At 43.9% G+C, this 13,655-nt stretch overlaps 1 protein-coding gene across 1 annotated transcript in view; it reads right to left on the minus strand.

Moving 5' to 3' along the window:
• Positions 1–12,424, minus strand: part of Fras1 (Fraser extracellular matrix complex subunit 1) — a 350,600-nt gene extending 338,176 nt beyond the window's left edge. Inside the window, exon 1 of the mRNA XM_057772897.1 lies at positions 12,404–12,424. Within this exon, the coding sequence (XP_057628880.1) occupies positions 12,404–12,424 (21 nt within the window). The remainder of the gene's footprint in view (positions 1–12,403) is intronic.
• Positions 12,425–13,655: the final 1,231 nt, after the last annotated feature.

A 13,655-nucleotide genomic window follows, 5' to 3' on the forward strand; every position in this document is an offset into this window, starting at 1 on the left:
AGTATCTGATAATCATTTGCTACTGTACATGAGACTCGACCATGCACGTTAACACAGGGTATACAGACTGCCCCATACACTTGAACAGAATGATAAGTGGTACTCTGGAGTTGTAGAGTGTACGACCTCCCAACCACATATGCCTACAAAATGAACACACACTCATGCACACATACAAGTTGTGTGTGTCCGTGCAGGCGGTGTATGTGAGTCACAGAGGCCATAGGCTGCCATGAGTGTCTCCCTGTATGGAGTTCCTCTATTTTTTGAGGCAGGGCCTCTTACTGAACCAGCAGCTCACTAATTTGGGTTAATGGCTGACCAGTGAGCTCCAGGGATTCACCTCTCTCCCCTCTCCACCATCCCACTGCTAAGATAACAGGAGCATGCCACTGTAGCTGGATTCACAGGGGTGCTGGGGATCCAAACTCAGGTCCTAATGCTTGTCCAGCAGGTACTCTGTCCACTGAGCCATCTCTCCCTCCGCCAGTATAACAAAATTATAAGTAAATCAACAAAACCAACAGTTTTTCTATGGCTCATGACAAAATTATTTTGGGTGGTCTGGGGTCCTGAAACAGGTATACCCAGATGGGTATCTATGTTTACATAAATATCTTGCATTTTGAAGCCAGGCGGTGGTGACTCATGTCTTTAATCCCAGCACTAGGGAGGCAGAGGCGGGTGGATCTCTGTGAGTTCAAGGCCAGCCTGGTCTACAGGGTAAGTTCCAAGTCAGCCAAGGCTGTTACACAGAGAAACCCTGTCTTAAAAAACCAGAAAAAGAAATCTTCTATTTTGAAAGAAATATCCAAAATGTTTGTAAGCTTTCTGCTCAGATCAGTTAGTAACTGTTGTTGTTACTGCTGTTAATTGTGGATGGCACCCTCATGGGGAAGCCACTGCTAAAAGCAGGGCAGTGCAATAAATAATTCAAGCACACACCTGAAACTCTTCCCAGGGAGATGCACTGGAACATTTTGAAAAGAACACAGGAGCCAGAAAAAGAGAAACCTAAAAGAGAATGTAACAGGAAAAAGGGGAGGGGGAGGAAGAGCCAAGAATAAAAGACAAAAATTGACTAAGAGCTCAGGGAATAACCACCGCCTTTAACAGGCATCAGCAAGGAAGATCACGATTTATAGAAAATGGCAAGGTGGGGTAACTGTTGGGCCCTTTAACCATATGGCTTGCTACTCTGTATCCCCAGTAAGGTCAGGCCAGCTGCAGCTCGGGTGCTACAATGATTGCATACCTCAGACCCCTGCTAACCCTCAGCTGCCCTCTGAGGTTGTCGAGACTGAAAAGGAGTACTCTGAACCTCACCCGCATGGCTCAGCTAAATGACAGTCACTAGAGGCTTAACTTTTAAATCTCAAGTTCCACATTGACCAAAAAAAAAAAAAAAAAAAAAAAAATTCTTGCTACACCTACCACACAGGCTTCTTTTAAAATAAATAAAGGACCAGGGAGAAAGCCCAATGGGTAAAGGAATCTGTCATGCAAATCTAATGGCTGTGTTCGAGCCCGGAGACCCACATAAAAGCTGGGATAAAGTGGCATCCATCTGGAACCCCAGCACTCTTATGGAAACTGGACGTAGAGACAGGAAATTCAGCCCAAAGCTCCTTGGCCAGCTAACTTACAGTCCAAAGTGCAAAACCCTGCGTCAAAACAATGTGACAGGAAAAGACCCGCCCCAGCTCTCAAAAGGCTGTCCTGTGACCATTACATGTGTGCTCCGCAGGGGCAGCAAATGCTCAGGAAGGCACAAGTGAACACACACACACACACACACAGAAAGTCAGTAGAAAATAAAATTAAGACTATCGGATAGCCTGAAGTGTATGTCAGTGGCGGAGTATGGCCTTAACATGTATAATATTCTGAGCTCAATCCCCAGTATCTGACCCCCCAACAAGACGTTAAATGAGGGAGCGGAGAGTTGGTAGCACCCTCCTGCAACCCCAGCTCCTGGAGGCTGAACAGCAGCGTGAACATGAGGTCGGCTGTACACACCAAGATGGTGTCAGCACAACAGTGGGAAACAGAATGCAAACCAAACACCAAGTATCACATCCGGGATGTTAAAAGTGAACATGACTCCAGAGCACCAGAAGCGTGTCTCAGAACCACTTTTAGAGTGTAGAGTTATCAACCATGAAAGGAGCAATTTGATAGGAGAAAGATTCTGACTCAGTTCTTAGGAGGCACGGTGTTACACCATTGACAAGAAGGAGGGGCAAGTGTCAGGAAGTTAAGTGTAAATGAACAAGTAGCAGGGAATAAAAGAACAAAAACAAAAAACACTTCTCACTAGTCACTGCCCACCACAAAGAGCTAGGACCGAGAGAAATGGAAAGCTCCGAAAGCCACAGAGTGAAGCTGTTCCTGAAGCCTCCAGCCCAGACTGAAAGAGGAGAACATCCATCTGCAAGCTCCATCACCTACCAAGACAGCTTCTGCAAGGCAAAGCAGGAATGGCCATATAGCCTTCCTGTATGCAGCCCTCCTGCATGAAGGTCATGCAGTTCTCCTGTATGAAAAACCACAGCAGAAGCTTGACATAAAGTTAATTATTTCTGAGAAAGAATTTATTAAAACATTTCACTAATAAAATGAAATGCAAAAAAACTAATAAATATTTGCATCGGCATGCAATGAATGCCTTACTCTCCCACCAGCACAGTTCCAAATCTCCCAGATCTGATAATAAAAATGTACCTGCAAAGTTGGCAAAGCCATTAAGAAAAAAAAAAAAAACCGATCTAAAGACTGGCTGTGGTTATCACATTCATCACATGGCCTGCTTAACTTTCTTTTGTTCTTTCTTTCCCCTTTAGACCGAAATGAAATCTTGGCCCTTCGTACAATCTTTCAGGGCCTCCTGTCCAATCTTCTGCAATAAGTATGAGTCCTGTGCTTTCAAGACCATTAATGGAATTGGGACGAGTAAGAGCAGACAGAACTGAAATGCAGCCCTGTGACAGGGAGCTCTGCCTAGCATGTGCTGGGTTTGATTCTCAGCAACATTAAAGAAGAAAAAACTGAATGGGTAGTCGACAAAAGCAGAAAATGAGTCTAAGGCTCCCAATTATACTTCCTCCCATTTCTGCAGCCTGACACCTCCTCTGCTCTCCTTCCCCTCTCGGTCTATCTGTTGCTGTCATCTCTCCTCAGGACTCATAGAAGCCATGGAATGCTACTTCAATGGCATTCCTGCCACCGGCACCATTAACTGTCTCGCCCAGGTATCTTGCAAACAGCTCCTACAAGTCACTCGCTATCTGGATCAGTCTCTTGGCTGCTGTACAGGACAGGACTCGCCTGGCATCTGCCTGAGGTGGCTCCTCATTCCAAGCCTCTAATCCTCCTAGCCCTGTTCTCCTCCCTCTATCTGCAAAGATACACAAGGTAAAAGAGAGAGCTGACTGCCTGTCCAAAGGTGAAAGAAGTGTGGGTTTTCATTGCTTGTATATTTGTTTTGGGAGAAAGGGTCTTACTCTGTGGTTTATTGATATCCTCCTGCCTCTACCCCTAAAGTTCAAGGATCACAGACATGCAGAGAACAGAGTCAGGGAATTGCTCCAAGGCTCAGAAAACAAAGAAGCTGTTTACATGTCCAACCTGAATGATGCGGCTAATGCATGAAACCAGGCTGGAGAATCAGAAATCAAGGAGTTAGAGAGCACAAGACAGGGTGTAGAACCTGCAGAATCCCAAACCCAGACCTACAGCCATGCCTCCAGCAGGCCCATTCATTGTATGCTAGCCTCCACTGTCTTCCCCCGGGTGAGCTACTCCAGACCTGAAGGGGCTCTTTCTACATTCCACAACCTTTCTACAAACCTTTCCAATTTGTGTGAGCCTCCATTGTAGCCTCCACTGTCTTCCCCCGGGTGAGCTACTCCAGACCTGAAGGGGCTCTTTCTACATTCCACAACCTTTCTACAAACCTTTCCAATTTGTGTGAGCACCCTATTAATCTCACCCTAAGGCCATTACTCTTTCTTCATCCCTGGAAAGGGCCCTTCTCCTTCTTTCCCAGGCAAAGTGCCCTGCCTCTGCTTGGTACACATCTCCTGTCTCTCAGCCAGGGAAGCTCATCTGCAATTCTGTAATATTTATAGCACTGTCATTCTTGGGTACATCCCATGGCCGTTAGCGAGGGCTCTGTACGTGCCGCACTGACACATTAAAGCTCTGAATCCCCTGTATCGGCTACTTTTCTCACTGCTATGACAGGATACCTAAGAAAGTAACCGAAGGGAAGAGGGGTTCACTCTGGAGCATAGTTCAAGGCAGGGAAGTCAACGTAGAGAAACAAGGCAATTGGTCATACCGTAGCCAGTCAGGGATACTCCCTTTCTCTTTTGCACACAGCCCAGAAATGGTGCCACGCACATTCAAGGTTGGGTCTTCCTTCCTCCATTAAAACGATCTGAACATACCCTTGGAGACACATCCACCAGGTGTTTCCATGGAGACCCGAAGTCTTCTCAAGTCAACAATGAAGGGAACCATCAGCCAACCTCTACTGCTAAGACTGCAGATGAGACGCACTTCTTGGCCGTTTCTTGATGGATGCTCTTAGCCTTACTTTTGCATGTTTATATGTGTGGAGTGCATGCTCATGTGCATGCCTGCTGAAGCCGGTGGCCGTGTCAGAGGAACAGCAGGTGGTAACTAAAATTCAGGTGTCAACCCACCAGGAGGAAACTCCCTGGTGGGTGAATCTTGGATCAGAAAGGCCCTGAGAGCACAGAGTCCAGAAGCCTTTGCTTCTGCTGTGCCTTCACATATCTGCGTCACCTTTCTCTGGTATCTGGCACGGTGTGAATGGGTGTGGGAGATCCCCACTGCCTGTGAGATAGTGTGTCCATCTCATGGAAACATCCTGCTCTACTGGGCATTTTTACCTGTGGATTATTATGAAGATGATTTTTTCTTAAGCTGTACTTTCTAATAATAATAATGTTAGCTTAGAGTTTTGATGATTAAAAATAAATAAATAAAACAAGCAAGAATACATGAGTTTATATTAGGAGTCATACAGACTGTGGCTTAGGTTACTGATTAAGAAAAACAACTGAGTCCCAGTAGCCCAGTTAGCCTAAATTCTTTTAACCTTAATGTTGGGAAGCATGTTCACAGGTTTTGGACGGAGTGCATCATAACTGAAACAAGCCTTGAAAATAACTTAAAGTTAGACTCAGATTTTTTTGTTAAATGACTTTGAGGTGAAAAACCCAAGAAAATAATCTAAAAAGTTTAGAGAGGCACATAGTTAAATGAGGAACTCTTTAAGGTCAGGGAGCAAGAACAACGCAGCCCGATTATCATTGGCTGATGTGTCTTCTTACAATGATCCGCTGATGATCAAAGATCATGATTAATTCCTTGTACCCATTTCTGCCCTCAATCTCCTGATATAAAAAAAACATTCATAAGTGGGTATGCACGCTAAAGATTTAAAAGAGATGACTGATTCCTTTTCGTGTATAAAAGTTTAGGTTTGTGATTCCTTCAAGATTTCTTATAAGATTACCTTTTAATATAGGTAATAAAGTGATTGGTCCTTTCTTTGTAACTGCAAAGCACAGCCTGCCAGTAAAGAATACCTTGCTCACTTACACTCTGTTAGTCTATAACAAGTTGCTTGGGGGTTCTTGGGATAATTTGTTTTTCACCTATAATACGTAAAATATTTAATCATGTGAGAGAGATGGAAAACGTGCTGTTTTTTTACTTGTGTTCATTGTAATCATTCACCTGAGAAACAGAATGTAGCCACACTGCATTGCCTGAAAGATTCTGCTGGGCTATATAAGCTGTAAGGGAAAGAACAACAGAGTTAAATGAGTTAGAAGGAAAACATCAAGAATTATAAATAAGAAATAATAAAGATAAAAGATAGAGTCAGAAAGTATTATAAGGAACATCAAGAATAAGAAAAGGAAATCACCAAGAAAATAAAGAATAGAGAATACAAAACAATAATAAAGAAAAGGTCTGAAGGAAACCATCAAGGGAGTTTGTGAGTGTCTTTTGCCTAAACCCCTCAGATAAAAAAGGTTATAGCATGCTCCGACTCTGTGGATTCCCTTTGAGCCCTGCACTGCTGGAGGGTGGTCCCCCAGACAATGACATGCTATGGTGTGTGCATGTGTGTGTGCATGTGTGTGTGTGCATGTGTGTGTGCATGTGTGTGTAGATGTTCACACGTTTGTGTTAGTGTGGAGGTCAAAGGTAGACATGAAGCATCTTAGGACTCCCTAGCGTCAGCCTCCTGAGTGCCGGCAACACATGTGGGTTACCTGCTCAGTAAAAACACAAGTTCTGAGGGTCGAACTATGGTCCTCACACACAGCGAGGGTCTTACCCACTGGGACATCTCCCAACCCCACTTTTGTTAATTTGTTCTAACAAAGGACATGCAATGCCACCAGCACACAAAGACCTGCTGTCTTCCACAGACAGTAATTCTCAATTAAAGTAAGAAAGGAATTGTTATTCCAGACAAGCCAAAAGTCGAGGGCATTCTTGCCCCCTATGAGGACTGTGTCCTCATCAGGGAGGGACGGCCTCCGTAGTGATAAGAGGCCAACTACCAAGTACCAAGCCAGCCCTCACGGGGCTCCAGCCTTGCAGTTGGAAGGAAGCAAGCATAAGAGAGAGCAGGAGATCCATTCAACATTTACAGCCCAGGGCTGGCATCACAATGAAATAATGAGGAGCTGTAACAGCCCATTTAGTGGGTTCATTTAGTAAAATAAACTATCCCCATGGAACTGGTCCCAGGTACCTACTTATCAGCAACGACTTAATTCCATGCTGGCGTGATTACATAGTCTTTGATTTAAAACTCAACTTAATGCTGACAAAATAATTTCAGATTTCCGCACTCAGGTAGGATGCATGCCTCAGTAAGTAATTAACAACTGGCTTCTTTTTTTTTATCCCTCCTCGAGTGGACACCACCACTCATTCTACAATACCATTGGGCCACCTTGACGCAACATTCAAAGGTTCTGAGGTTCTTGACACTGCAGAAGATCCCAGCCCCATGAGGCCGCAGCGACACGCGGTCCTCTATCACATCATTGTCTCCAAGTGGCAGACACTCAGGCTTTAGGAACGTTGAGCAGTCTGGGCAGCCGCCTATACTGCTTTTATTGTGGAGATATTTTTAACACAAGAGTCATTTTCTCCCAGCAGATTCCATAATTCCTCTATAATCGTGACATTGTTAATGCACTCTTCACTTGCTATCAAAAGAAATAATGTAGCCCTACAGGTTTGGGTGGGAATGGGAGAGAGAAGTAAAGAAATATTGAGTCTGGGTAAGACAGGGAAGCTGAAAGGAAAAACCAATCAAACAAGTTTCGCTCATCTTTCTTAGATGTATTCAAGACGTTTCCTGCAAACTTAGATCGCCGTATTCAAACCTAAGTCTGATATACACAGACATACATATAAATGTCAGAATCCAAATTCTAATACCAGCTCCACTGGAGACAGGGGTGTTTTCACCTATGGTACAGAGAGCGCATATGAAATGCAGCAAGTTGCAAGATTTTCTTCTTTTTAAGAAAAATAAAAATTCTGGTATATGTGTTAATACCTCAAAAAGTCAAAAATGATCTGATCTCGAAACTGGATTTGTCTAACTAGTAATACCAAAGTCACTAGCAAGCACCCATTGCTGGATGCTTCCTGAAGATAAGACATGACTGTACCATTTACCTACTGCCTGAATCGCAGTGGGCACAAATGTCAACGTACACAGGAGTTAGCAAATGCTGCGATATGGAGAAGAAAAGGCACTGAGACTCGCTTACAATTCCCATCATTCAACCTTTGGACACGGAAAAGCTAAAGTTTCAATCAAAACGGTGATGGATTGTTAGGGGAGCCTGGTGGTAGCAGTTGGCCTATCATGTGCAAAGCCCAGGTTCCACCCAGCAGTGTCCAAAAAAAAAAAAAAAAAAAAAAAAGCAAGTGAAGGCAAGAAAAGAAGGGAGGAAGGGAGAGAGAGGAAAGAGGGAAGAAGAAAGGAGGGAAGGAGCAAGAGAAGGGAGGGAGGAAATAATTAATTAGTTAATTGATTAATTAATTGTGGGAATGATGGGATCCAAAACTTTGTACACATCCGGATTTGCCTAGGCTCCGTAGACTAATTAGCCCTAGCAAACACGCAGTACTGAGTCTGTTCAGAACCGTTAAAGCCAGAGACATAGACAAACCCACGTGTTGGTTCCTTTACCCCTGAAGTCAGCCTCAATTCCTTAGCCCTAACGATCACACTCCCTAATGTCCCTGAAGTCCTACCCCTTGCTATACCGTGCTGTAGCCCTGATGAGAACCACCATTATCCAATCTGTTCTCCAGGACATGACCAAAGCATCAACCTCTTTATAAAACTGCCATTCAATTGTATCTCTCTCCAGATGAAACTGCTGCCGGATTAAAGGGGTTTCCCAGTCTGCTTGGCCAGCCCAGGGTTATCCATCTAACCTCACCTCCACCTGACATACCCTGGGACCATCCTGACTCCTTGCAGATCCTCCAATATGCTTGTCATTCTTCTCTCCGTACCACCAAAGTCTTTGTGGTGTTTTGAAAGAAAATGGCACCCAAAGGAAGTGGCACTGTTAGGAGATGTGACCTTGTTGGAGTAGGCGCGGTCTTGTTGGAGAAAGTGCATCACTGTGGAAGTGGACTTTGCGGTCTCATAGATGCTCAAGATAACACCCAGTGTCTCAGTTCACTTCCTGTTGCCTGAGCAAGGTGTTGCACTCTGATCTTATGGTCCAGCACCATGTCTCTCTGCATACTGCATGTCCCACCATGATGATGATGGACTGAACCTCTGAACTGTAAGACACCCATTAAAGGTTTTCCTTTATAAGAGTTGCCGTGGTCATGGTATCTCCTCACAGCAACGGAAACCCTAACTAAGACAGCCTCCCCACACAGTTCTCTGCCCAAACCTCTAGCACATCCCTTGCATGTTCTCCATTATAACTCTTTCCTAAAACACTCTCCATCATTAAGGGTTTGTGTTTCTGTGAACACGGAATTGCATATGCCGGTTTCATTGTATCCTGGTGCCCGTGCACAAACAGTTTTTAAATTAGCAAACAAATGAACAGTTAGGTTTCTCTCTGAGTAACTTTTAATTATCCTCAGCCTATAACTTCAAGGTTTCATTAGCATACTTCTAATTGGAACAAAGGCTTTGACTAAGATAAAATATATTAAAGATGTAGCATGTACCCACAAAGGTGGTCAGCTGCACTCAGTGTTGAGAACATTCACCCATTTCCCTCTTATTTATCCATTGCCTGTGACCTAATATTAACCCTGTAATAGGATAAAGTGGATATATAAATTGTCACCAAACATGGTGTAACATAGATAAAATCCTAGAATATGAAAGGATCAGAAGTTTGAGGGCAGTTGGTTATGTAGAAAGCACAGGGCCAGCCTAGACAACATAAGTTAAAACTGTTTATCAAAACATATATATATTATATGAAATATAGATTTTGTACGTGTCCCAAACTTTTGTAATGTGCTAGACTCAAAAACAAAGCGGAGGAGTAGGAAGAGATTTGAGAGGGAAGGGGTTGGTGCAGCAGATAGACAAAAATCAATAATTTCCAATACATGGTATATTGCAGTGGTTAATCTTTACTGTCAGCTTGACTAGATTTAGAATCACCATGGAAACACACCTCTGAGTGTGTCTTTGAGGGTGTTGCTAGGAAGGTTTAGCCGAGCAGGGAGGATTCACCTTCAGAGAGCAGGCTGAACGCCAGCTCTCGTCTGTCTTCGTTCTCAGACTGCAGGCAGAGTAACCCCACGCCCCACGTCATGACTAGAGCTTATGCCCTGCCTTCCCCACTGTGACACACTGCTACCTCCTTCCTTCCTGTTTCCTGTGTCCTTATCAGGCATTTAGTCAAATACCTGAACAAAAAAAAAGTAAGAAACTAGAAGAAATGTCAACTGCTTCTTATCTCACACACACACACACACACACACACACACGCACACACACCTGTTGCATGTCTGAGAGCAGATACACAAAGACAGAGATCTTCTATATCTAGAGTGAACAGCCTAAGGCAGGCAACAGCCTAGACCCCTTCACCATCTCGACTTCTTCACCAGCCTGAGGTTTATCCAATAAAAGCTGTTCGTATTACAATTACCAGTCAGTGACTACGTGTGAGCACAGCAACTCTCTGCACCACACACAGGCCAATCTGACGCACAGTTCTAACCCAGCCAGTGGAGCTTTTGTTTGTATAATAAATCAGAAGGGGAGCAGAGAGACTGATAACCCCAGCTTTATATCCAGCGAGGGGAAAGCCCCAAGGCCGGGCTGCCTCATTCCTGAACTGTATCAAGTGCCTTCCCAGGGTGTGCCAAGAGGCACCTGAGATAGAGTATGCTTGATTACATTCCTTGTGGACTAGGGCTCCACGCACTCCCCAAGGGAAGGAATGCAGTCCAGCGCTCTGCCAAAGCACCGTACCCTCACCAGGCTCCCTCTGCACTGCAAGACACCCGAGATATGTGGAACTTGATACACATACACATAAAAACTTTAAACCCTGGACAGGACTAGGCATACACAATTAGCCAGGTGCCATTTAGAGCTGTCCAAATAATCTGTCTTATTTTAGCCAACTGTTTTAAATAAGACATTTTTTTAGTTTTTAATCTTACTATCATTTATTATTATCAGTACGTGTGTGTGCACCCATGTGTGTGTGCCGTGGTATATGTGCACTCATATGGAGGTCACAGAACAACTTCGTGGGGTCAGTTCTCTCCTTGTGTCTTTACGTGGATCCCGAGGTGGATCTTAGGTTGACAGGTTTGTATAACAATCACATGTACCCTGAATTGTCTTGCAAATCTTTGAAGAAGGATCTTAACCTGGCCTCTTCCTACCCTACCAAATTACATGAAACTTTGCATCTGTGGCCAAGTGCTCCAAGGAGAAAGGCATATCAGGCACCCCCCTGGGGCCACTCTAACAGAATACTGAGACACTGCTGATGGCATTCTCGGTACCTGGCGACCCAGGTGCTGAAGCCCACGTGGCCGATGATGTCTAAAGAGATCCACCTGCCCCTGCCTCCCAAGTGTTGGCATTAAAGTTGTGTGCCAACATGCCTAGCACTTAGTAACTTATTCATTTAAGTTCTGTACAAGTCATTTCTGCAGTACAAAATATTAATGAGTTGAATCCTAACCATCTGGATAGCATATTAGTGTTTTCAAAACCCACCACTAAAAGACTTCAAGAAATAGTTGTTAGCCAACAGGAAGGACTCGCACACTTTAAGAAACACTGTAAAATGAACTGATTATCAGTGCTCTCCGCCTCCGTGAATCAGCAAATGAACTGGCTGCAGATCCTTTAAAAATAATATTAAATAATATTAAACATTAAATAATATTAAAATAATTAAAATATTAAAATAATATTAAAAGCCAGATTCTTGAAGGGGGAGGGCTTTCCACACCTTTTTTTAAAATGTTATTTTTCCAATGAACTTACAAAGCATTAAGTTCTATTATGGCGTTTCATTTTAAAATTGTGTTTGCCGGAGCCTGGATATGGCTCCATCATGTCCCACAAGCCTCGTGTCCTGGAAACTAAGTCCTCAGTGTCAGGATGAGGGCAAAGGGTGGACCTTTGTGAGGAGGTGCCTCGCGGGCACTGGTTAGATGATGAGGAACATTCCTTGGAAGGGATTACTATAGAGCAGGCAAGGCAGAGTGCTGCAAAATCCTCACGACCTGAGTTCAAGCCCTGGAACCCATACAAAGGTGGAAGAGGAGAACCAACTCCACAAATTGTTATTTTCTGATTTCCACATGCACACCACGGCATGAGTACACACACCCACATCACCTCAGACACTTTAGAATAATAATTTAACTAAAAAGAAGGAAATATTCACGGGACCATGGTTAGCTTCTACAACTATAAGTTGTTTTTTTAAAGCAGGGGAAAGGTGGGAGGAACAGGCCAGGCCCTCTGGCTTCCTACCATCAAGTGACATCCGCCTCCAGTGTTGCATCTATATGTCGTAAGGAAGCCATGAGACTACGAGACTGTCACCAGGGAAACAGACACTAGTGTGATGCACTTGAATCTCCAGACCTGTGTGGGAAACTTGCTTTCTTTGCAGAGTACCCTATCTCTGCAAGTTTGTGATAGCAAGGGCTGTACAGAGAGGTCATAAGTGTAACTGAAAACAAAATATGCTGACCACATACAATCAGACATGTTTCCTTCCTGGTTTGCAGAATGCTTAGTTCAGCTAAAATTTAGTTTTAAAACGACACAACAAAACAACAACAACAAAAAACTCACCAGAAAGGTCAGTCTGTTCATTATGGGGAATTAGAAGGAAATTGCTGGCAAAGTTAAACAGTTGGCATCTCCAACAGTTCAAAACTTCATTTTTATCACGTGTTGGGTAGTATAAAAGCTTACACTTTATAAGAATAACCTCCTTAAAAGCTTGACTAATTCATACCATCTTTCAGAAGCAAAGCTACCGGGAAGGCAAGCAGCAACCCCAGCCTGCCCATCCTCCTGCTCTCCTGGCCGTCCACTGCGCTCAGATTCTTTCTGAATGAACTATTCACGCCTTACATGACTGCCAAGTGGGCAAGAGCTCGCCTTGCACTTCACAGTATATTTACTGATTCATGTCCCATCGCTTCCTAGTTTAGTTTATTTCCAAATGTTGCGTTTCCCCTTCTGTAGTGTCAAAATCAGTATGTTCAAAACAAGTGCTAGCCATGAGTCTCCCTCACTGTCTACAGTCAAATACACACAACTGGATTTCTGCTGTCTTTAGCGGTACCTAGGAGTCCTTCTCATGTTATATTTCCTTACATGTCCCTCTGATCCTCTGAGAAGAGCAACTAAAGACTCTTTTGCTTGCCTGTACTTGGGATCCTTTTCCTACTATTAGGTTACTATTTCCAGTCATGATATGAGAGATTGTGCCCAGTCATTGCATCTTCTTAGGTCATATTTGATGGATATCCCTGGGAAACCTGCTGGGTTTTTTTTTCTTTAAGGAAAATTAAAGAGGAATCAGAGGGCGCTGAGGGAGAGCGGAGGTGGGGAGAGGGGGCTGAGAGGAGTAAAGGGAGCAGAAACTGCGGTCAAGATGTAATATAGGAGAGAAGAAACAAGTTAAAAAATAAAAAATAAATTATGGAGCCTGGAAGCTGCCTTTACGTGTACTAAGACAGACTGTATCAGTACATCTAGAATGTTTTGAATATCCGACTTGACCACAATAACGACTCTCCACCACAGCAATCTTGTTGTCTTCCCCAAAATAACTGTGAGTGACCCTCATGTAACTCTATAAAATTATAACATGTCAGGGAAAGCCGACAGTCCGGAGCAGATAAGAAAGGCAGGCATTTCCATTAGTTATTATTACTCAGAGGGCTATGCAAGTCAAGCCTACATTCTGGTTAGGATTCTTTCAGACCAGTGAGAGCAGTCTACAGAAAGCTACCTGGTGCCAGGGTGGGCAAGTGGGAGACAAGCAAGTTTCCCAGATAATCAGGACCTAAAGTAAAGGCAGCCAACCCGCTGC

This window comes from Chionomys nivalis, chromosome 6, assembly GCF_950005125.1.
Source record: "Chionomys nivalis chromosome 6, mChiNiv1.1, whole genome shotgun sequence".
NCBI lineage: Eukaryota > Metazoa > Chordata > Mammalia > Rodentia > Cricetidae > Chionomys > Chionomys nivalis.